This window comes from Pelobates fuscus, chromosome 12 (assembly GCF_036172605.1).
Source record: "Pelobates fuscus isolate aPelFus1 chromosome 12, aPelFus1.pri, whole genome shotgun sequence".
Classification (NCBI taxonomy): domain Eukaryota; kingdom Metazoa; phylum Chordata; class Amphibia; order Anura; family Pelobatidae; genus Pelobates; species Pelobates fuscus.
The window spans coordinates 3,227,562-3,252,049 of record NC_086328.1 but is presented as its reverse complement, the minus strand read 5'-3'; the positions used below and the strand labels follow the sequence as shown (position 1 = coordinate 3,252,049).

Genomic DNA, 24,488 nt, shown 5'->3' with positions numbered 1-24,488 from the left:
ACTGTTACTGAGAGAGAGACAGACAGACAGAGCTATACTGTTACTGAGAGAGAGCTATACTGAGGGCTGTTACTGAGAGAGAGAGACAGAGCTATACTGTTACTGAGAGAGAGACAGAGCTATACTGTTACTGAGAGAGAGACAGAGCTATACTGTTACTGAGAGAGAGACAGAGCTATACTGTTACTGAGAGAGAGACAGACAGACAGAGCTATACTGTCACTGAGAGACAGAGCTATACTGAGGGCTGTTACTGAGAGAGAGACAGAGCTATACTGAGGGCTGTTACTGAGAGAGAGACAGAGCTATACTGAGGGCTGTTACTGAGAGAGAGACAGAGCTATACTGTTACTGAGAGAGAGACAGACAGACAGAGCTATACTGTTACTGAGAGAGAGCTATACTGAGGGCTGTTACTGAGAGAGAGAGACAGAGCTATACTGTTACTGAGAGAGAGACAGAGCTATACTGTTACTGAGAGAGAGACAGAGCTATACTGTTACTGAGGGCTGGGAGAGGGGAGAGAGTTACTGTTACTGAGAGAGCTATACTGAGGGATGAGAGAGAGCTATACTGAGGGATGAGAGAGAGCTATACTGAGGGCTGTTGCTGAGAGACAGACAGACAGAGCTATACTGTTACTGAGGGCTGTGAGAGGGGAGAGAGTTACTGTTACTGAGGGCTGTTTCCCGCCTAATCTGAGGTGAGCACAGCCAATCAAAGCAGAGCGCGCGCGCCGGCGGATGTTACGCTTATCCTCTTTGACTGATGTGGCTGCTGTCCAATCGGGTGCTGGCGCTGTGGAGTGGGCGTGTCCGGTAGTTTGGCGGGCCCTGGGTCCCATTTGACAGATGGCTGTTTCCGGCAATATCGGCCTCGGCTCTAATGGCAGCCAGGTTAGTACATAGCGGGATCACAGCGCGAGGGATCGGTACAGGATACACAGTGCCCCGGGTGTTATTCCCCCAGCGGGTACCCCCCACCTTCGTAACCCTCCTGTGCCCCCCCCTTTATATACTGTGCCCCCCCTTTATATACTGTGCCCCCCCTTTATATACTGTGCCCCCCCTTTATATACTGTGCCCCCCCTTTATATACTGTGCCCCCCCTTTATATACTGTGCCCCCCCCTTTATATACTGTGCCCCCCCCCTTTATATACTGTGCCCCCCCCCCTTTATATACTGTGCCCCCCCTTTATATACTGTGCCCCCCCCTTTATATACTGTGCCCCCCCCCTTTATATACTGTGCCCCCCCTTTATATACTGTGCCCCCCCCTTTATATACTGTGCCCCCCCCTTTATATACTGTGCCCCCCTTTATATACTGTGCCCCCCCCTTTATATACTGTGCCCCCCCTTTATATACTGTGCACCCCCCCTTTATATACTGTGCACCCCCCTTAATATACTGTGCACCCCCCCTTAATATACTGTGCACCCCCCCTTTATATACTGTGCACCCCCCCTTTATATACTGTGCACCCCCCCTTTATATACTGTGCACCCCCCCTTTATATACTGTGCACCCCCCCTTTATATACTGTGCACCCCCTTATATATACTGTGCACCCCCTTATATATACTGTGCACCCCCCTTATATATACTGTGCACCCCCCTTATATATACTGTGCACCCCCCTTATATATACTGTGCACCCCCCTTATATATACTGTGCACCCCCCTTATATATACTGTGCACCCCCCTTATATATACTGTGCACCCCCCTTATATATACTGTGCACCCCCCTTATATATACTGTGCACCCCCTTATATGCCCCCAGATAGCCCCCCCTTATATGCCCCCAGATAGCCCTCCTTATATACCGTGCCCCCAGATAGCCCTCCTTATATACCGTGCCCCCAGATAGCCCTCCTTATATACCGTGCCCCCAGATAGCCCTCCTTATATACCGTGCCCCCAGATAGCCCTCCTTATATACCGTGCCCCCAGATAGCCCTCCTTATATACCGTGCCCCCAGATAGCCTGCCATACATGCTGGGTATGGCAGTGTTAATTTGTTTTCCCTGAGTGATACTGCTTCCCAATGAGCACCATTCTTTTCTTGTCTGTTAATTTGACTATTATAATTCCCAGATGTGAAGATGGCTCAAGAGGAAATGGATGTGGATTTTCCAAGTTTATTGGATCCCAGCAGTGACCTCCAATCAGAACAGCCTCCTGGACATGTGCCATTCCCACCTCCTGCACTATACTCTGAGAGCTCAGGAGATTCAATTCCCAGCCATGAGGATCAAAATGAGGTGATTATCCTGGACAGCGATGATAACGCCTCACGACTGGCTCCATCTAACGCATCAAATGCTCTGCAGATGCTCCAAGGTGCTCTCGAGCAACTGCGCCAGGCGGCCGAACAACGTTCTGCTCTGCATAACTCTCGGCCAAGGAGGACTACTAGACGGCAACAAAGGGGAGGGTCTCACCGAACAGCTGGTACTAGGTAGCTGTACAAGTAATGTATATGTCCACTCCAGAACCTTCACCTTTTTCTGCTGTAACCAAAGATGGGTCAACTTGTGCTTAGGGTCATTGTCATGCTCGAAAGTCCAAAAGCGTCCCATGCGCAACCTTCGTGCAGAAGAATGCAAATTGTCTGCCAGTATTTTCTGATAACATGCTGCATTCATCTTGCCATCACTTTTCACAAGATTCCCCGTGCCTTTAGACCTCACACACCCAAAACCTCAGTGAACCACCACCATGCTGCACAGTGGGGTTGGTATTCTTTTTACTGTTGGCCTTATTGACCCCCTCTCCAAACATAGCACTTATGGTTGTGACCATAAAGCTCTATTTTGGTCTTGTCACTCCAAGTTAAAGTTTGCCAGAAGCTGAGGCGTGTCAAGGTGTTGTCGGGCATATTGTTACTGGGTTTTTTTGTGGTTTTGGCGCAGTAAAAACTTGTTTCTGGCAACTCAACCATGTAGCTAATTTTACATAAAAATAAAGTACCGTTATATAGTGACCCTTGAAACAACCACACTGTCGTTCCAGAGCAGCCTGTATTTCTCCTGAGGTTACCTCTTGGATTTCTTTGTATCCGAACAATTCTTCTGGCAGTTGTGGTTGAAATTTTTCTTGGTATACCTGACCTTGGTTTGGTATCAAGAGATCCGGGAATTTTTCACTTAATAAGTGGTTGAACAGTACAGATTGGCATTTTCAAGGCTTTGGATATCTTTTTATATAATATTTCATCTTTAAAGGGAAACTCCAGTCCCAGAAAAACGATCCGTTTTTCTGGCACTGGAGGGTCCCTCTCCCTCCCACCCCCCAATCCCCGGTTACTGAAGGGGTGAAAACCCCTTCAGTCACTTACCTGGGACAGCGGCGATGTCCCTCGCCGCTGTCTCCGCCTCCGCGACGCCCCTCCTAGTGATTACGTCGGCCGGTGGGCGAGACTAATCTCGCTCACTGGCCGAGGAGACCTAATGCGCATGCGCGGAAATGCCGCGCATGCGCATTACGTCTCCCCATAGGAAAGCATTGAAAAATCATTTCAATGCTTTCCTATGGGGTTTTGAGTGACGCTGGAGGTCCTCACACAGCGTGAGGACGTCCAGCGACGCTCTAGCACAGGAAACCTGTGCTAGAAACAAGGAAGTGACCTCTAGTGGCTGTCTAATAGACAGCCACTAGAGGTGGAGTTAACCCTGCAATGTAAATATTGCAGTTTATGAAAAACTGCAATAATTACACTTGCAGGGTTAAGGGTAGTGGGAGTTGGCACCCAGACCACTCCAATGAGCAGAAGTGGTCTGGGTGCCTGGAGTGTCCCTTTAAGCTCCATTACCTTGTTACACTGGTCTTTTGACAGTTCTTTTCTGCTCCCCATGGCTCAGTATCTTGCCTGCTCAGTGCATCCACGTGAGAGCTAACAAACTCGTTGACTATTTATACACACACTAATTGCAATTTAAAAAGCCACAGGTGGGGGAAATTAACCTTTTAATTGCCATTTTAACCTGTGTGTGTCTGCAACAAGGCCAGACATTCAAGGGTATGTAAACTTTTGATCAGGGCCATTTGGGTTATTTCAGTTTATGATTTAAAAAGGAGCCAAATAAATGTAATAAATGACTTCATATGATCACTATTCTTCAATAAGACTTTTTTTTTTCTTCATGACCAATCATATTTTCAAAATCAATGCTAAAATTTCACAATTTCTTCCAGGGTATCCACAACTGTATATAGAATGTATATGGCTGGGGCGGAGGTGACTGTATATAGAATGGTTAATATTAATTTGAAATGTTAGAATGACAGTGCCCTTTTTTTCTTTTGAACTGCATCGAGTGCACAACAATTATTTATTTAAAATAAACACTTTTATGTTTTGAGTAAATAGAAGCCAAGCTAAAGATGCATATAAATCTCATATATTTGTTCTCAGCTCCAGAGCTAGCCTTGCAAACTTCTTCCAAATGACCAGAACCCAGCCACCAGTTGCAGCTGCTGCACCGAGGGTCTCTGCGCAGGGTGGGGACAGCTCTGATGACACAGTGGAACTGAGTAATGAGGAAGAAGAAAGTTCAACAGAACTAGATGAAGGGGACCAGGTTCCACCTCCAAACCCAGGTGGGCAGGTAAACATAGAGCAATGTGTGTGAAGCCAGTCTTTTTCCGTGACTAACCAGATGTTTTATTTGTAGCTACTGAGGAGCTCCACATAAACTCTGGAGATGCTGAAGCTACTGTAAGATCAGATTCTGTGGCCGAGAACGGGAGTATAACCTTACAAGTACCAGTTGCAGACAAGCCGGTAAAGTCAAAGAACGAACAGACTCTGTCCTGTATCTGTGTAATAGCTCTAGTGTGTAACACAAATCCAAGCCCCTTCTCAGAACGCCTATTGTAGGACTGTACGTCCCATTGGTCATACTGGCTCTTGCAGAAGTAGAAAATGTTTTATAGGGGCAGTCACAGCTGGAGAGGCATTGGTGGGTATATTAGTTCACTGTATATCTTCTGACATGTCCTGTTAGTAAGGATGACCGTCTTTAGAAGGACTTTTTGGAACGTTTTGGCAGAGCAGGTAATTCATTTCCCTAATATCCAGGGTGGGATCTGGCCAGAAGAAAGATACATGTGACCTGATTAACTGCTTACGCTAAAAACCTACTTGGCTATGGTGCTAATTGGTAAAGGATGAAGAATAGCTGAGATCTTGCATTGAAAGTCGCCTATAACTTGTGTGGTGCTCCATTTAGAGATTTACATCTAGATTATGAATTCCCACAGGAAAACTGCCCTCCTCTTGTATTCGTTTGTCTAATTTTTTTTTGTGGTCTCTTAGCTACACTGAACTATTATTTATTTCTTTTTAAATGTTTTACTTGTACCTATTGTAACCATTGACAGCTTTGCGTAGTGTGATGGTGCTTTATTTTAATAATCATACATTTAACTTTCTTTCACTCCTCACGAATACATGTTAGCAGAAAGGGGAGGGGGTGGATGAAGTCTATGGGAGAGAGGAGAAGACTATGGAAGGGGGGACACTATGGGACAGGGGAGAAAAAAAATATTCTGTACAAACTGTCCCATAGTAAGAAACACTATGGGACAGTTTGTTCAGAATATTTTTTTTCTGGGTTTCTTCCTCTAAAAACTAGGTGCGTCTTATGGTGAGGTGCGTCTTATGGAGCGAAAAATACGGTATAAGGATAATTAAACATAGCATTAGAAATCCCCATTTAATTGATGGCGCCCCGTAATGTAATCTGACTGTCTGAAGTCCATGTAATCTTCGTCATGTGTTTTTTTTAATTTATTTTTTTTATTCTGCACTCAGAAAACCCCGATAAAGACCATCTCTGTGCCTACTCCGCGTTCTCCAGAAGATGATGAAGGGGACACATGTGCCATCTGCTTTGATTCGTGGACGAATGCTGGCGAGCACCGGCTATCTGCTTTGCGGTGTGGCCATCTCTTTGGTTTCACATGCATTGAACGGTGGCTCAAGGGAGGAGCTGCTAAGTGCCCGCAGGTTGGAATGAAATAATTCATGGATGGGTTTTATTCCTATTCAAAATAGCTTTTTGTGTCATTAAAAGTATTTTCTGAAAGGGACAGACAAAGTCACAAAAACACTTTATCTGAAAGGGACACTTCAAGCATCCTACCCACTACAGCCTATTGCAGTGGTTATGGTTCTAGGAGTGCCCCTGTACCTTCACAGTGTAATTTATTAACCAGTTGTAGAGCAGTTTGATACTTACCCTCAGTCTAGCCAGGCACCTGTGGCTGCAGGAGAATCTGTTTAACCCCTTAAGGACTGGCCTGTTTTTGTGATGTTGTACGTTAAGGACCAGGGCTCTTTTAACACTTTTTTGTGGTTTTTGTGTTTAGCTGTAATTTTCCTCTCTCTCATTTACTGTTCCCATACAAGTTATATAGTTGTTGGTTTTTTTTTTTTTTTTTTCAGGACAAAAAGGGCTTTCTTTACATTCTATTATTTGTATCATGTCATATAATTTACTTTAAAAACAATAATAAAATATGGTGGAAAATTGGAAAAAAAACATGGTTTTTGATTTTGCTTGAAAAATCTTTTACTTACCTATGAAAGCTAATAAAAAAAAACTGCTAAATAGATTAAAATTTTTGTCCTGAGTTTACGAATACCCAGTGTTTACATGCTTTTTGCAAGTTATAGGGCTATAAGTACAAATAGGAAATAGCTGTTTCAAAATATATATTTTTAAAATGTATCAATAGTGACATTGTAACACTGTTATCTGTCATAAATCTCTGAATCACACCCCACATGTACATATTTTTTTAAAAGTAGACAACCCAGGGTATTCAATATGGGGTATGTCCAGTTTTTTTTCTTTTTCTAAATTTGACAATTTTTATTCTATTTATAAAGAACATAAGGATGGGGAAGTCTTTTTTTAATAGCCACTTAGTCACAAACACTGGCCAAAGTTAGCGTTCATATTTGTTTGTGTGTGAAAAAAGTAAACTAAATTGAACGCTAATTTTGGCCAGTGTTTGTGACCAATTGGCTACTACAAAAGACTGGACATACCCCATTTGCAATACCTTGGGCTGTCTTCTTTATGCCATCATGGGGGTAATTCTCATTCCTGGGTTAACATACGCTCTCAAAAGCAATGTAACCAACCTGGCAATTTTCAATGTAAAAATATTTGACCCTGTAACTTTCAAAAACGCTAAAAAACCTGTACATTGGGGGTACTGTTATACTTGGGAGACTTTGAACACAAATATTAGTGCTTCAAAACCGTAAAACATATCTCGGCGATGATATTGTCAGTGAAACTGACTTTTTTTGCATTTTTCACACACAAACAGCACTTTTACTGATGATATTGTTGTGATACGTTTTACTATTTTGAAACACTAACATTTGTGTTCAGCAAAGTCTCCCGAGTAAAACAGTATCCCCCATGTACAGGTTTTATGGTGTCATAAAAAGTTATAGGGTAAAATACAGTGATGGCAAATTAAATTCTCTGTACTTTTGGCCTGGGTTTTCAGGCAGGTCCCTCAAACTGCAATCAATAAAATTACTTAATTATGTAAAAAATATTACATAATTATGCACGTAGAATATTTTATATATATATATATATATATATATATATATATATATATATATATATTGAAGTCTACGTGTATATTTTTATAATTATTTATGTAATTTTGTATATGGACATATGTATATTGCGTATTTTTTTTTTAATTTATACATATATATATATATATATATATATATATATATATATATATATATCTATCTATCACTTAATTCTAAGTGTTTTTTGATATAAATATCAAAATACAGTTGGAATAAAATTTCATATAGATATATAATTTTTTTTTATTTATTTGTATTTTATAATATACGTGTGTGTGTGTGTGTGTGTGTGTGTGTGTGTATAATTATAAGTGTATTTTTATAATATAAAAATACACTTGGTATGAATATCTCTCTCTCGCGCTGCGGGGAGACTGCCTGGGCTGCAGGCAGTCTCCCCACAATGGAAGCACCGCGATCGCTGCCGGGGGAACGACGCCGATCGGGTAAGTACATCTTACCGTTATGATGGTCCTCAACTGTAAAATACAGATGACGGTCCTGAACCGTCCGCGGTCTCGAAGAGGTTAAGCTGTGAAGGGCCACACTCATTTCATGCTCTCAGCCAATTAACGCATTACCGTGTGAGAAGTTGCATTACCACTTCATTCTAAATCGATTTGATAAATTATTCTCGTAGGGTGCCAGGATAGTACAGTTGGCTCTAGTGGTTATGGTGCTTGAAGTGTTCCTTAAGTGAATTGATATTGGACCTAGAGTATGACTCTATTTCTGAGAGAAGCATTGAATTGACAGATCTGTGATAACCATGCTTGCACGGTGTGTATTTGAGTAGAATCAGACTGGACAAAACACTTTATGGTTGACTACCTAGGTCAGGGATAGGCAACCTTCGGCACCCCAGATGTTGTGGACTACATCTCCCTTGATGCTTTGCCAGCATTATGTGGGATGTAGTCCAAAACATCTGGAGTGCCGAAGGTTGCCTATCCCTGTCCTAGGTATTGATTGCTGTGCTGTCCCCGGCTGCCCCTTGCACTGATCGCTGTGCTGTCCCCGGCTGACACACAGTCTGAGTGTACTAGGTGTATTAGATTGTTTCTGCAGCTCTGTACATGTGGGAGTCTTCAACTGTCCAGTAAGACTTAAAATCTGTAGAACTCTATTGCCGTCCAAGAAATGCGCACCCTTGCAAATTTATGTTGTGGATTTTACTTTACAATATTTCAAGGTAGCAATGTGATGGCTAGAAAGAGGTTTATTTTGCTAGTCTGATCTCCTTTTTCTTTTTTGTCCTCAGTGTAATAAAAAGGCAAAGCGTTCAGATATTGTGGTTCTGTACGCCCGAACACTAAAAGCTGTGGATACTAGTGAGCAGGAGCGCCTGAAGAGGTAGCGTTCCACTGCTTTATTGACACATTACACCATGAACACGTGCTTGTCTGACAGTCACCCCTGCGTGAAGGAAATAGCTACGCTAATAATGTCAGTGTTTGTGTTTTCCGTCAGTTCCCTGGACAAGGAGCAATCATTACGGAAGAAGGCGGAGCTGGAATCCGCACAGTGTCGCCTGCAGGTCCAGCTACTAAATGACGAGTGCGGGAAACTGCGCAAACACATTCAGGTGAGATGTCTGAATGGAAAAGGTTTATATTCATATTTATTGTTTTTTTGTAATTTTACAGAATATTGGATAAGGTTTTATCATATTTTTTGCCATATGGAGATTAAGAATTATTGTTACATGCTGTTGTCATTTATTAATGGCGTTGACTAAATCTATTTGCATATTAGCAGCAGCAGTATATTAGATGCATTATGATATGCTTGGACTTAAAGGGGCAGTATAGTGTAAGGAGCACTATAGTTCTAAAACTGCCATTTAGGTGGTCCATCCCCATTGCCTTGTGTTAGAAAGAGGATTAACTCTCCTTTTCCCAGTGTCGTTTGTCTCATCGGGTCTGTCCCCGCCCCCCGTTCCGCCTAATTGGCTGACTTTAGCAGAATTGATCATTTCAGCCTATCACAATGCTTTCCCATAGGATAGCATTGGATTGGCTGAGATCGTCCATTCTGATTTCAGCCAAGTAGGTGGAGAGCCAAAACGCCACACTTGCCAATCAGCATCTCCTAATAGAGATGCATTGAAGCAATGCATCTCTATGGGGAAAGGGTCAGCGTCTCCATGCTTCCAAGGCAGTGTTAGAGTTAAACATGCACCGTAATTACCTAGATCTCTACACTATCGACTTGACTAATCTCTTGTTCACTTACCCCTCGCATTTAGTCCTTGATGGATTAGACAGGCAGTGGACCCCTTTTTCCCACTATATACCTGACCGTATTTACACCTGTCTTATTGTGAGAATATATTTATGGGGGTATTAAATATGAAAAATATTTTATATAAATTATCAAAAAAAATTAATATAAAAATACACTTTATTTTTTTTATATTTTGGCACAGTTTCCCTTGATTGGTTTAAAGCTTGGATTACCTCACTATTTTAACTCTTATAGACCCTGGAGCATGTTTATGAGCAAATTTATATTTCACACATTAATCACAACTGATTTTATAAAAAAAAATATTACGTTTTGTGACTAATAATTAAAAATCTGTACCGTGCATGATGATCTGTGAATATTTGGTATGACAATTATGTCAACTATAAGAACAACAAAGATAATTTCTAAATAACGTCTTATAGTGATGGGTTAGCAGTCCACGGAGTGCTAACCCATCACTAGGGGGTATGGGTCAGTGTACTTGGCAAGTAACGGTACAGATTTTTGAACACCTCAATAATCATTCGACTATAAGTAACGGTATTTAATAATGTCAAAATTAATTTCCAAAGGAAATTATACATATGGAACTTCATATATCACCCCTAGAACCTAACTGACATTGTTTCAGCATTGATGGGGGAGGGGGGGGGCAGGAATGACCACAGAATACAGAACAAAGACATAAACTGATGCTAGCAGTTAGGGAAGATAAACACAGTTAGAATTAACTAGTTCACCCGCTGCATGTGATTCTCAGAGTATGTACTTTAAACCTTGCAAAACAGAGCCATTTCACGCAATAGCCAATTAACTATTCTTTACCATCCAATAATCACAAGAGAATCCTAAGCCTTAAAATCGCTTTACTACAGTATTTAACAACTATGTACAACTCACTGCAATTTCTTAGTATCTGGTAATAATAAGATCAGTCCCTGAATTATTAAGGATGTCTAATATCTCTGGATAATAGCTTGATATGCTAAACTTTGCAAATTACCAGTGAACACATCTAATGCCTTAATTTCTGCTGCAGTCTTAATTTATGAGAGATACATTTTTATTTTTATCTAATTATTGTTGGAAATCTGCCCAGCATTATCCAGGTATATATTGTTTTTTAGAAATGATTAAATTAAACCAGTATATTTACTCATCTGGTAGAAGTTCTGTGGCTGGAGATAATCAAGTGAATGAGTGTGAGGTAAGAGTGTTAAAGTTAGCGAAAATAGAATCCAAGCGAGAGAGTGGTTTCTGAAAGTCCAGAAGTGGTCTGGCTAACGAAGACCTTTTCAAGTGTCCCAAGAATTCCTGAAGGAAAAGGGGGTGTGTTCAAAGTGTTGAGTATCTATTCCCACAATTGTATGTGTGTTTCCTGTTAAATCAGTGTGTTCTTACTTTGAAAGAAATCTCTTGTCTGTAAATTTCAGATCAACTTTTTAAATTTGCCCATAGGATTCCATTGGTCTACAGTGTAACAATGAGTGACCGATCGATGGCATAACTGTTCTATGGTTTGTTAATTCTAATGATCATTTGGTCATAATGGTTTAACTAAAATACATGACGACATGGGGAAAACTACTATCTTTATAGCAATCAATCATAGATTGCTGTCAAATATCAAAGTTTGGTAGATTTTAAAAGACAGACGTCAAATCTCATCGTAATTTTAAGTAGCTGGCATAGATGCCCCAAGTTTCAACTAAGTCTACAATTGAGTCTTCTAGAAGCCTCCTTCATGAATAAAGTAGAATGTCTTATGAGCAAATTTCCATCTTCTTATCGGATTCTGGATTTCAGTTACTGACCATCCATTGTATCAGATTACATGTTAGTAATGTTTACTATTTTGAATATATAAAACATATTTAAAGAGGAGTATGATCATGATATGTAATTATATTGTAAGCTAGGGATTTTTCTCCTTTCTGGCCCTTATTTGTAGTGTGCCCTGTAAGAAGATACCTTATCTCACCTTGGATTCTTGGTCAGGCAGTGTTTGCACTCCAAGGCTTTTTACGACCTGGACTGCAAAAAAGATACACAAATACAGTACAGCAGTTATTTTTATTTTTTATCCACAAAATGTCTGACATTATTTAAACTTTTTTCACCCACAGCCAGGTTTAAACTCCTTCTCTAAGACGTGTTTACATGAACCTACTTAAACTCTCCTGTTTCTATCGAAAAATGTTGATCTTTAAACTCTGTTTTGGCATCTTTAATCTGTATAAAATCTTAGATACAGCAAAACCTAGAGAAAATGTGCACCATCTGATACTGTCCACGTAAATAACATACAAATCTTAAAATCTAGTAAAATATCAATATTTTGCAATAGCTATTTCAGTTGCATTTTGATAAATCGTACTAAAAATATTTTTTATTTTGCTTCTGTTACAAATGTAGTGTGCAAATTGATTTGTTAAATTATTTATATATATATATATATATATATATATATATATAATTTTTTTTTTATTTTTTTTTAATTTTTTGTGGTCTTTTACCTAAATCCGCTGTAATGAAGTGTTTTGTTATTGCTGTGATTTTGTCCTGCAGGAGTTAAAGATGCTGATTGCACAGCATGGTACCACCTCCTCCCAGCAGCCCTCCTGCTCCCGGGCCTCTAGCTCACTCTCATCCAGCCAGATCCAGAGGAAGTATAACTTTGAGAAGGCAATACTGATCTCTCAGAGCGGAAACTGCAGGGTCATGTCTTTCTGTGAGAGTCTGGGCTGCCTGGCTGTGTCCCAGCCATCCCCACAGACAACGCTTATTCCAGGTAAGTATTTAGGGCTATAAAGAGTTAATAGCATATTCTAATCACAAACACTGCTCATCAGTGAGTGTTCATGTTTGTCATTCATTCTGTGCACATGTTCCTGCACAGCCTGGCTTTGGACCTTGATACCAGACGTGGTGATGGAATTGTGGGAAAATGGCGCTGAAAGCAGTAAGAGGGCCACGTACACCATTACGGTTTAACCGTTTTTATCAGTGGGAAGTTTGGCTGTACTTACATCATCCATTCTCTTCATTCTTTACAGCCGTGAGGGGAAATGACTGATGGCAAAACCAGACTCTTCCACTTCATAGCTGTATCTAGATGTTTAATTTCCCTGTGACTAACACGGAGCTGGACCTACTCACTGGAAATCTTGGTATTTCCTTCCAGGTTGTGGGATTAAGAAGCTGAGTGCAGTGAATATGAAAAGCAGCCAATACGTCCCCATTCACTCCAAGCAGATACGGGGCCTGGCGTTCAGTAACCGGACGGATGGACTGCTTCTATCTGCCGCTCTCGATAACACAGTAAAGCTGACTAGGTGAATCCTCCAGATCCAACATTACGACTGATCTACATAACCTGCATCCAGGCAGCACCTGCGCTGCCAGTCTTTGGTTTCTGTTTTTGGCAGATCAGGGGGAGCCAGGTGTTTTGATCTAAAATGCATCTTGTGGGTAGATGGATAACAGGCCAAGTCCTGGCTGCACATCTAATAACATGGATACATTGAGTGAATGCTGAATGGCTGTCTAAAGGGGAGGCACATTTTGTACTTCTTTTTGAAATCCTGGATATTGAGTAGTTTTTTTTTTTTTTGCAAGGCTATAATTAATTTGTATGTGAATAGATTGTTGGGCCACGGAAAAATCTGATTGTCATTTTGTTTTTATGAAAGATTTATTTTTGTATTATTGGCTAGCCCTTTTTGAGGGGGGTTTAACAGGGGCTTATGGGATAAGGGACCCCTCCCCCAACAGACCAGAGATTGGTGGGGTCACTATGAGGTGTGCATTTAGCTACAGTCTGTACCATCGTTACATGAACAGGGAGGTATTTTTATGTACAAATTCAATCTAGACTGATGTTTTTTTGTTTTTTCTGTATTGTCCTCATAGCTTGCTAACCAACACTGTGGTGCAGACCTATAATACCGGAAGGCCTGTCTGGAGCTGCTGCTGGTGCTCTGACAATACGAACTATGTTTATGCAGGTCTCATTAATGGCTCGGTGCAAGTATATGACCTGCGCGATACCAGCCAGTGTGTGAAGGAACTGGTGCCGCTGGGCTCCAGGTAACATGTCCTCATTAGTGAGAGTTGATTGAAATCATAGTAAATATTTAGCAGTTTTCACCTCATGAACCTTCTACCTGTTTTTGCTCTGTAGATGTCCGGTGGTGTCGCTTTCGTCTGTACCTCGCGCTGCGTCGGAAGTCTTTCCTTGTGGAGGCGTGCTAGCTGGGACTCTGGAGGGGGCATGTTTTTGGGAGATGAAGGATGGTCAGTACCGTCCTCACCTCCTCCCTTTGGAAACTGGAGGCTGCACAGATATCCAAACTGAGAGCAGTACCCGTCACTGCCTTGTCACTTACCGCCCTGGTAAGTAGCATTAGATCTTTCACTCCTGTAACGGCACCCCGGGCATAAAAGGGGTTAAAAGCAGTTTAGGTTTAGGAGATATTCCCTTTCCAGATACAAAGTCAGCTACCAAAGACACCAACCCGCCGAACAGGAAGAACCATACGAATGCTCCAAACCATACAAATGCTCCAAACAGCCGAACAGGAAAAACCATACGAATAGGTTTACACTCCAGACAGCCAAATAGTAAAACCATACGAATAACCCCCTCCAAGTACGAAACGAGGCTCTGTATTGAGGGTCAGCAGGTGATCTGGCTTAGTGTGGCTAATTGCCCAGTATTTATGCAGGTCTCCCACCAGGTGGACACTCCCATAGGGGACATGGTGGGAAACTAGGACACAAATTGTACATTGACCAATAAGAACAGTTTACCAGTAAACACTTCCCTTTGGACAATAGGGACCCTCCTCTCTATCCTGGAGATAATTGGGAAGTAACTCAATTATCTCCGAGGATAGAGCACAACCTCCATTTTATACCTGTTACTAAAAAGACCTAAAAATACATAATACTAAAACTACCGAATAAACTATGCATGTTTAACATATCCCCAGATAGCTTAGATCTGAGCGCACATTATTACTGAATGGCGCTCAGATAACATACATACAGTTCAATCGCTATGGAGCCAAAGTCTTTCACATAGTCTTTCGTTATATGAATGGGATAGCTATCTGGGGTAGCACTGTTCACATAATCAAAGTCCCGAACGGCCCAGCGTTCGTATAAACAAATGGGAACAAGAGAAGAGAGGTCGGCGGCTTCAGCGGTGTTCGTGAAGAAAAGTGTCCGTTTTCAGTTCCATCAACTAGTCGACGAACACCGCTGTGCATTCGACGGTTTAAGATGGCCACCGCCACGTGTTCGGCTATACGAACGATTGCCACCCCGCGTTCGTCAATTGCGCTGCGGTTAACCGCAGCTTCAGGGAGGTAAATTGCTGGCACACTCCATACCCAGGTGGTCCGGTCATTTGTACGTTTGTTCAGTAAATTGAATTTACCGAACTCCATAGCAGAAAGGCACGAACAAGCATTTCTACAGGGAGGAATACAAGTTTTAACATAGGGGCCATAATCCTGAGGCAGCAGGCGAGCAACCAGGCTTCTCCATGACCTAGTAAGCTAGTAAACATCACACTGCTCTGCGCTCTACTTACCTGGTAAGTGTCATGGGCATCCTTCACTGCCTCATTGCCTACTTCACCAATAGCAGTCACTCTTCCCCTGTCATTGCCTTGTCTTCTACCTCACCAGTAACCGTCATTCTTCCACTGTCATTGCCTCATTCCTAGCTCCACTGTAACAGTCATTACCCCTGTCACTGCCTCTCCCCAATAAACAGCTGTAAAACTTGATATTGCCTTCAGTATTTGTGTATGATAAACTAATGCATGGTTTGGTTTTGCAGTGTATTCCCAGGGTATTGTGATTAGGACACAGATTTTTCAAAAGTGATATTGATTTTCAGGGAAAACCCACAACTTCCTCCGTTGTGTGATGATGGAGCTGATCAGTAATCGTCTGACAGATTCAGAGGATGAGTACAGCTGCTCCTGTTATCCAGTACAGACATTCAATGGTGGCCCCACCTGCAAACTGCTCACCAAGAACGCCATCTTCCAGAGTCCTGATCGGGATGGCACTGTCCTGGTGTGTGCAGGAGACGAGTCCTCGAACTCTGCCATGGTGAGAAACCTTGTGATTCCTTTCTTGTGTACAATACACAGCGCAAAGGGATGAGCACGGAATACAGATCCTACCTCTCTTCAGTTCTCTCCTATAACTAACAAATGTGTTTGTTCGCTGTGAATATTAAACAAATTTGTAGATATCCACATCTGTGTATTTTTCAGCTGAGTTTTTCCTTCGTTGTTCCCTGTAAAATGTTACTTTTATTATATATTACCATCGTGTAATGTCCATAGAATTGATTGTTTAAATAGTAATTTGTTTAACCACTTCAATATTTAAAAAACTAATTTTATTTTTTTAATTTGCACTTAAAAATCTAGCCCATAAAGCCTTACCCATCTTAGTTATGACTGCCAATCTGTAGAGAAATGTGCTTTTCAGCCAGAAGCCACTGGTTACTGATACAATGCCTGTATGCTTTTTTACTAACATTTCAGATCTTGTGTGAAATATTGCATGATAGAGGACCCTATATACGTTATAAAGCAGTTTCTTTCCTAAATATGTTTATGAAGTATGAACAAATAAGTAACTTAATTATAAATTTGCATAATTGTAGATTATGCTAACGTAGTGTACCTATAATCTTAATTTTAATAATGACAGGAGGCGAGTATTTTGCATAACTTTCTTTACTTTATGCCTCCAGCAGCACAAGTCAATCAGAAAACTTTAAACCAATCAGTAACAGGCATCACATCCATATATAAAGCCCTGACAGTCACATGATTTCCTCTTTCTTTGATGCGAAAACAGTCCATTATAACGTCAGGGAATTCAAATAACAGTCTTGAGTAACGTGTAGAACATAATTTGGAACATGACTTGAAAAAATCCTCCAGCTTTATCTTGATTTTTATCTTTATGATGGTTACTCTGAAAAGAACAGAAATACGTGAAAGGTGATGGAACCCAACTGATGTCCACATTAAAAAAACAGTACTATAAGCATCTATATTTATATTACGTTAAATTTTTTTAACATTAAACAACCATGGTTTACTATAATAATCGCCACGGCTGTAACATCCGTCAACTATATAAGCATCCCATAAATATACTGAAATATCCAAAATCTTATAATTAGACTGAAAATGATAACCAGAAAAATTAGAATTTCCCAGAGTATAGGGAGGGAAACAGGGAGGGAAAATACTCGCCTCCTGTCATTATTAAAATTAAGATTATAGGTACACTACGTTAGCATAATCTACAATTTTATCACATGACAGGAGGCTTCGTATTTTGCATTTTTAAAGCTGTGGTATGATCGAAAGGATGCGTGTGCGGTTGACGAAATAAATATACGGAAGTTGTCTCGCCGTGTCCAATTTGCCGCCTGTAAAAAATATAGAGGCCCCTCATGAAGGCCTGAGAAGCAGCCGTGCCTCGTACCGAATGAGTACCTAAAGCACGTCTCCTCCCCCGTTAACGATGACAATCAGTGAACCCATCTAGACGGAGTGTTCATGGTAACTGGCTTGTATGGTTGTTATAAACCCCACCGATGTCTTAATGTGTCAATCTAAGTGTTGTCGGGATCTCCATATAACCAAACACTGCTATAACTGCACAAAGACTGGGAAAAAAACGCCGGGAACAGGGTAAAACACGGACGCGAAAAAGATTTAGTTCTACGAGAACCGTAGAGGTCCTTCCTTCAGGTGATACCGAAAGACCATATACGTCGAACTCCAGAAGATCTGATATCCAACGAAAATCCAACATAATGTGATTATGACTGACGGGGGGATAGGTTCGTGTTATCTGATTAGTTCCGAAACAAACCCAATCAAAGTCTCACAACAGTGATACTTTAACTCATGGTTTTGGACCGTATGCTACCCCGCGGAAAAAACGGTCTATCAAAGGTTCTTGATCGACCGGAGTGTCGTGAATCGTACTACGCGCTGTCGAAATAACGGAACGTATCCCGTTAATGGAGCGGTCGAATCGTTCCGATCGGCCCGTCGTGAAAAAATTATGGGCAAGATTCAATATCGAGGTAGATAGGGGTAATAAAAGGATCGTAGTCCCTTTCCATACCCCCGTGACTTCCAAGTGTTCCATGTGGATAAATCATTTCGGGGAATACCTGTTGTCCATGAGTCTCATGACTCTAGTTGGTTGCGATAGTCCCTTGACATACCCGTCTCCCTTGGAAGACACCAATCCACCAACTCTAGCCGCTCCTGCGTTAACAATCGATGATGTTCTCCCTTTGATCTGCCCGAAGGCAAGTTAAAACTGAAGAAGCAGAGGATGATCCCAATTAAAGACGATCATTCTAGAAGTCCCGCTTAGCTCCTTTACCTCTATAACGAGTACTATCGAAGTCCTTGCCGTTCTGATCCCAATTTCGTAGGTGTGCCCGGATCTCATGCAGTGAGCTTTCAGCCGATGTCTGGCCCGTCAGTGAAGTGGTCCTGGGAAGTAGTCAAGGTACTATGGAACCTTTCCGTCATATCCGTCGAATTTCCTTACGAAAGTCGTTATCGCTGATGTGGGGAAAGGTGCAATCCGTCCAATGTGGCATCTATTCCGAAGTAGAGATATGTAGTTACTCGGAACTGGAATCGAACCGACTCCGCTCTGATCACTATGAATCCCAACAATTCCAGGAACTGTGACAATAAATCTCGTTTGTCTACGCAGTTAGGAATTGGGCTTGCCAAGGGTCAGCAAGTGTTACGGCGGATACCCTTTGCTCTTCAGTGCGTCCTGACCAGTTTCCAAAACTTCTTGAGGGACTAAGTGAGCCAGTAGGTAAGTGTCCTTTCAAATCTAACCTTGTAAAAAACCTTTTCGAGGAGTCTCCTAATAGATGTATACCTTCCTTCTTGAGATGTCGGTACGTCCCCAAAACCATTGGGTTGTCCTATGTTGATGACGGTGAGAGTCTCCTGTCTTCTTCTTTACTACTTTACGTGGACCTCGGTCTGAATATCCCTGTAGTGACACCGAGCTCACTGTTGAGGATTATCTTGTTCGTTCCTAGATGACATGGGTATTCCATCCTGAGCTTGTTTCGTACTTCTTCTCCCCGAAGCCGGAGGTTTGCAAGGTGTGCCCGGTGCTTCGGCAAAACCCCTTTTCGGATGATCCTGGGTGTCTGGTGGTACGCGAGTCAACCGAGGTTTTCCAGTGTGCCAAAAGAAACTTTTCTTGCCAGGCGGGTTCTGACTTTTCGTCTTCCGATGGAAATCTGACCTGTTGGTTCACACCCTTTCGGTCTGTGGAGTCAGGATTGTACAACAGTACGCTTATTGCCCCTCAGTGTGTCTCTGTGTATAACCGGGGTCACCCAGCATTTCGATTAATCGGTACCACTTTCGCAGGATCTGGGTAGTGGTCTGAGAATGAGGACACCCTCCGTAGGACCGGGACGTACCCTGGTATGGGAGACGTGAAAGTCTCCCTATGTATAATCTAGTGGTTCATCCTTATATGTCCTAGAGTTGTGGAGTTTGGCGGTATAGTGAGTTCTCCTTCTCGGTTAAGGGAAGGGCGTACGGGTCCTTCAATTGGGGCGTAGAGGTGTCGGAACACATGCATGTAGTGTGCCCTGGTCTGTGCATGCAATGCCAGAGCATATTCTGAAGGTAGAAGCCCTGGACAAGGGTGCAGTGGTCACCCCTTCGTACCTACGCCACTAGCACCTGGTAAGACTATCCTGGGGTCATGTTGGGACCCTCTTCCGGTCTGTGGGGTATCGAGACAGGTGTCAGGTACGGTAATACACTTAGTGCCACTAGTGGGTCTCCACATACCGCTGGGGTTCTCCGGGAACTGTTTCCATCAGTACCACTTAGAGATTTCCTGGAGTGGTCTGAGGAGGGGGTTGCCCTCAATAAGACCGGGCTGAACGGTCAGGAATGTCTGGACGTAAGCCCGTATGGGGAGGTACGGTAGTCTGCAAATTATCCAAGGGGTAACCCTTATTGGGTATAGTACTGTGGAGCTTTGGCAGCACCGTGAGCTCTCCTTTCTTGGTGCTGTCGACATACATGTATCCATTGTGTTCCGATCTGGCATACAGTAACAGATCGTACTCCGTGGTTATCAGCCCGTCCTAGGGCGTGGGGATTAGACCCCAATATCTATATGTCCTTAGCCCTTCCGGACTTGGTTGGGTTCTCTGACTTCCTGAGGTATGTCTTGCCAGACCTCCTCCTCCGAGGGAGAGTCCTCTGCCCTCCGTTCGTCTATGATTTCTAAGGACGATGGAGATAATGGTTCCTCATCCTCTGATGAGGGTCTTGTGGAGTGTCTGACACAATGGTAGTATGATTTTTTTCCCGTCTGTGGGAAGACAGAGTATACGTCAGTGCGTATGTGTCTACACAGTGGCTTCCACGTACAACTGGGGGGCACCCAGGTACCAAGTAATCAGTACCACTAGGAGTTTGACTAGTGGTCTGAAGAGGGGTCACCCTCTTATCGACCGGGGTGAACTGTCTTTAATGTTGGGACGGAGCCCGGTAATGGTCGGGACGGAGCCCGGTAATGGTCGGGACGAAGCCCGGTAATGGTCGGGACGAAGCCCGGTAATGGTCGGGACGGAGCCCGGTAATGGTCGGGACGGAGCCCGGTAATGGTCGGGACGGAGCCCGGTAATGGTCGGGACGGAGCCCGGTAATGGTCGGGACGTAAGCCCGGTAATGGTCGGGACGTAAGCCCGGTAATGGTCGGGACGTAAGCCCGGTAATGGTCGGGACGTAAGCCCGGTAATGGTCGGGACGTAAGCCCGGTAATGGTCGGGACGTAAGCCCGGTAATGGTCGGGACGTAAGCCCGGTAATGGTCGGGACGTAAGCCCGGTAATGGTCGGGACGTAAGCCCGGTAATGTGAGGTATCGAAGACCTCAGTACGCTTTTGTAAGGAGTCACCCTTGTGTATGGAATTTTGTGGAAATTTTGCCATTGTGGATTGTGCGTACTTTGTTATAAGCCCTTGATTGGGCGTGGTGGTCACCCTTGTACAACAAATTGTTGTTGTTGATTGTTTGTATGTAGTGATTTCTGGGTAGTTCTTCAGTGCTTTGTAACAATCATCATTGCCTTCTGAGTGTTCATCTAATTGGGCAGTGCAGCCTGAGCCTGATGGGAGTTGTTCCTGGTTTGGTGTAATACAATCCCAACGGTGAGTTACCTGCAGTGGTCCTTTAGCACAGAGCTGTAGGAGTTAACTGCAGTGAGGAGTGTGCTTAGCCTGATGGGAGTTGTTCCTGGTTTGGTGCAATACCATCCTCACGGTAAGTTATCTGCAGTGGCCCTTTAGCACAGAGTTGCAGGGGTTAACTGCAGTGAGAAGAGTGCTTAGCCTGATGGGAGTTGTTCCTGGTGTGGTGTAATACCATCCTACTGGTAAGTTATCTGCAGTGGCCCTTTAACACTGAGTTGCAGGGATTAACTGCAGTGAGGAGTGTGTTTAGTTACACATTATATTATGTGAGCATGAAGAATTAATTCAACTAATAGGATAAACAACAAAACTTCTCAGTGTACATGACAGAATATTTTGTCAGCTTCAGTGTAAAGCAATCATAATTTTTTGCTCTTTCAATCAAGTGGTGTACCTGTGATGGCACACATACTGTAATACTTTAATGGCACATAAAAACGTTAATAGAAGCAGAAAATCTGTGCCAGTTCGTGGGAATCACGAACTGGCGAAACTAAGATGGCCGCCGAGGATCTCGCGGTATCGCGAGATCCAAGATGGCCGCCGTTCGCGCGCAAATTTGCCGCGCAGTCCGCGACCTGCAATTGCGGTACGACGGACTCGGTCTGCACCCCCTCGCGCCCCCCTACCCTCCCCTAGGTACCCTGGGACCCTTAGAGGAGCCTGGTGGTGCCGCGAATCGCGAGGAACAAACAGGCAAACAAGCAGACAGTAACAGATCCCAGCAGGGGAAACACAGTGGGAAAAACCCACCTAACAGTCCAGGGAGAAGGATGGATTTAGCAGGGGAAAAGAGGAGGCAGATGAAAAGGGAGGCCCCAGACAGGGGGAAGAAAAGAAAAGGTACAATACCAAAACAAGTTAAAGTGACCACAAGATCAATATGTATTATATATAGAAAAACAGTTGAGAGCTTAATACTCTGACCTGTGCCTTGGCTGGAAGCAGCAAAGAAAGAGGAAATCATGTGACTGTCAGGGCTTTATATATGGATGTGATGCCTGTTACTGATTGGTTTAAAGTTTTCTGATTGACTTGTGCTGCTGGAGGCATAAAGTAAAGAAAGTTATGCAAAATACGAAGCCTCCTGTCATGTGATAAAATTAGATTTTTACATTTGTTGCAAAGCAAACTACACAAAATTCCTGTTGTAGGTTTAAATGATAGATATGCATTCCTTGCTTCAAATATATGGTATGCTGTTTTTTTTGTTTTGTTTTTTAATCAAAAAGTGCTTTATTCAGCAATAACCACTCACGTCCAGGCGTGTTCTCTATGAAGCCTACTGACTCCTTTCAATGAAAAGAAATCTGCATAATGTTCAATATTATAAACTAAACTGAGAATTATAAAGAACTGACGAGGATATTGTAAGTTTCTGCCAAAATAACTGACCTGAGCAAATCTAGTTCCATTTTGGCTTGCGATGTCCAATTATCGAATTCCCAGTTTAGTTCATATTGCTGTAAGGCTTGGAATACTGAAGACGTGGTCTGTCCTTTTTTGGAAGAAATGACAATCCAGCTAGCATTCCTTTCATAGTCGGTAGAGTAACCAAAGACTAGGAACGTTCATTAACTTATAGATCGATCTTTCCTCGATGTGCTTTGTTGTATGACCTGAGTTTATTTTGAAGAATTGCAGTCTTATGGTGTTTTCCTGCCTCTTTAAATATCCCCCAATGATGATGCTGTATAAAGCACTGGACACTTACTATGCACCTTTCTTTGTCCATTCCAGCTGTGGCATTCAGGAACCGGCTCGCTAGTCCAGAAGCTGCAGGCTGACCAGCCCGTGCTTGATATCTGCCCCATTGAGGTGAACCAGAACAGCATGCTGGCCACATTAACCGAGAAAATGGTGAAAATCTACAAATGGGAGTGACTCATAATTTAAATCAATAAAGGCTCAGAAAATGGAAAAGCAAACCTCTCCGGATCCAGAGTGCTGCTACAGTCACAGACCTGGATTTGTGCTGGTCGGGAGCTGCGTTTTATTCCTATCTTGGGATGGACACCACCTTTTCTATTCTGGAAAGCGGCACATTCTCTCGGCAGGGACAGCCTACATAAACACTATTTTGGCTTTTCAGATTGTGCTGGGGTGACAATGTATTACTGTGGTGAACAATGTCTTTCATATTGTACAGTCCGTATATTTTCCTATGTGTTATAAACTGTGTTTACATGTGTCTTTTTTTTCTGTCATTTTGTCTGCATCGCTTGTGGATATTTGTTTGTCTAAAAAAAAAAAAAATGTTCTGGGCAATAAAGAATTTTGTATTTTTATTTCTGGTTTTAAGTATAGTATCTTCAAGCTTTCCTAAGAGAACTCTTCCTGAGCCACAGCTCGACCTGTGAATGCTCTTTTCTATAAAATTTCTCCGATCATCTTTTTCCAAAGCAGTGTATTAAACTAAACTCTATTGGTGACCATTGTCATTGCATGATTAAAGTGGCATTCTTAGGACCATAATCACTGTAGCTTGTGGTTAAGGTGTAGGCAGACAGGCTCTGTTTTGCTACCTTCTTGACTGTGTTGTTGGTTCCCCAGATCCTAACACTGCTGCCCTCACTTTTATCCTCCCTGCCTCTGCAGTACTAGAAAGCTTTGCTGGTCAGCCAGTTTCCTCTGAAGCTCTCTGCCTACTGAGTGTGTGACATATTGTACTATTTCTTGGCTAATCATGGCAGCATCACTCCTGGGTAGCCCAACTCCCACTGGAAGAGGAAACCATTAACAAGACTGGAGGCATGAAAGGTCCCTCCTCTCATACCACAGGCTTTGTTTTTTTTGTTTTTTATGTCCTTGGCTGTATGAATGGGAAATTTCTTTTTCTAAAGAATTTAATTTTTTTGGCGACTTTCCATGTCTACCATGGGTATGCCAGACGAAGTTCAGCCTTTTTGCGTCTGAAGAACTCTGGAAATGTAGAGCAGAATTGGGACAGACTTTGTGCATCTGAAAATATATAACCTGCTGGAACAGGTTTGACTGAATTTTGGTCTCCGACACACCCTATCCTGATAGATCTGTAGGCATGAAGACATGGTAGAAAAGGCTTTAATCTCCTAAATTCTTTTTGCGGAAGTAATAGCCACCAAAAACAAAGTCTTGTAAGTCGGCAGGGTAGTATCCACATTTTCAAGGGGAACGAACAGATCATCAGTCAGGTAGTTGAGAACAAGAGGAAGGTCACAAGGAGGGGTACCGGATCTGGAAGGAGGTCTCAACCTGAAAGCTGCCTTGAAGAATCTGGAGATCAAAGGATCTGAAGTCCAT

The 24,488-nt window shown here is 42.6% G+C and overlaps 1 protein-coding gene across 2 annotated transcripts; it reads left to right on the top strand.

Annotated features, from left to right (window-relative positions):
* The first annotated feature begins 801 nt into the window (after window positions 1-801).
* RFWD3 (ring finger and WD repeat domain 3) lies at window positions 802-23,494 on the top strand. 2 transcript variants are annotated; one of them, XM_063437345.1, is made up of 13 exons: window positions 802-896; window positions 2,103-2,466; window positions 4,423-4,607; window positions 4,682-4,791; window positions 5,824-6,018; window positions 8,900-8,991; window positions 9,109-9,223; window positions 12,457-12,679; window positions 13,073-13,223; window positions 13,801-13,977; window positions 14,072-14,283; window positions 15,799-16,016; window positions 22,947-23,494. In XM_063437345.1, the coding sequence occupies exons 2-13, from the start codon at window positions 2,111-2,113 to the stop codon at window positions 23,088-23,090; spliced, it is 2,178 nt and encodes a 725-aa protein (XP_063293415.1). In that variant the 5' UTR covers window positions 802-896; window positions 2,103-2,110; the 3' UTR covers window positions 23,091-23,494. The 2 variants fall into 2 exon arrangements, with proteins under 2 accessions (XP_063293415.1, XP_063293416.1); XM_063437346.1 differs by lacking the exon at window positions 802-896 and adding an exon at window positions 913-972.
* The last annotated feature ends 994 nt before the right edge of the window (window positions 23,495-24,488 follow it).

Bases quoted from the DNA above. Each gene is read 5' to 3' on its own strand.
- RFWD3 (XM_063437345.1), top strand. From the start codon at position 2,111: ATGGCTCAAGAGGAAATGGATGTGGATTTTCCAAGTTTATTGGATCCC. The intron at 8,992-9,108 runs GTAGCGTTCCAC...GTTTTCCGTCAG, and splicing joins GAGCAGGAGCGCCTGAAGAG to TTCCCTGGACAAGGAGCAAT. The intron at 9,224-12,456 runs GTGAGATGTCTG...TTTGTCCTGCAG, and splicing joins AACTGCGCAAACACATTCAG to GAGTTAAAGATGCTGATTGC.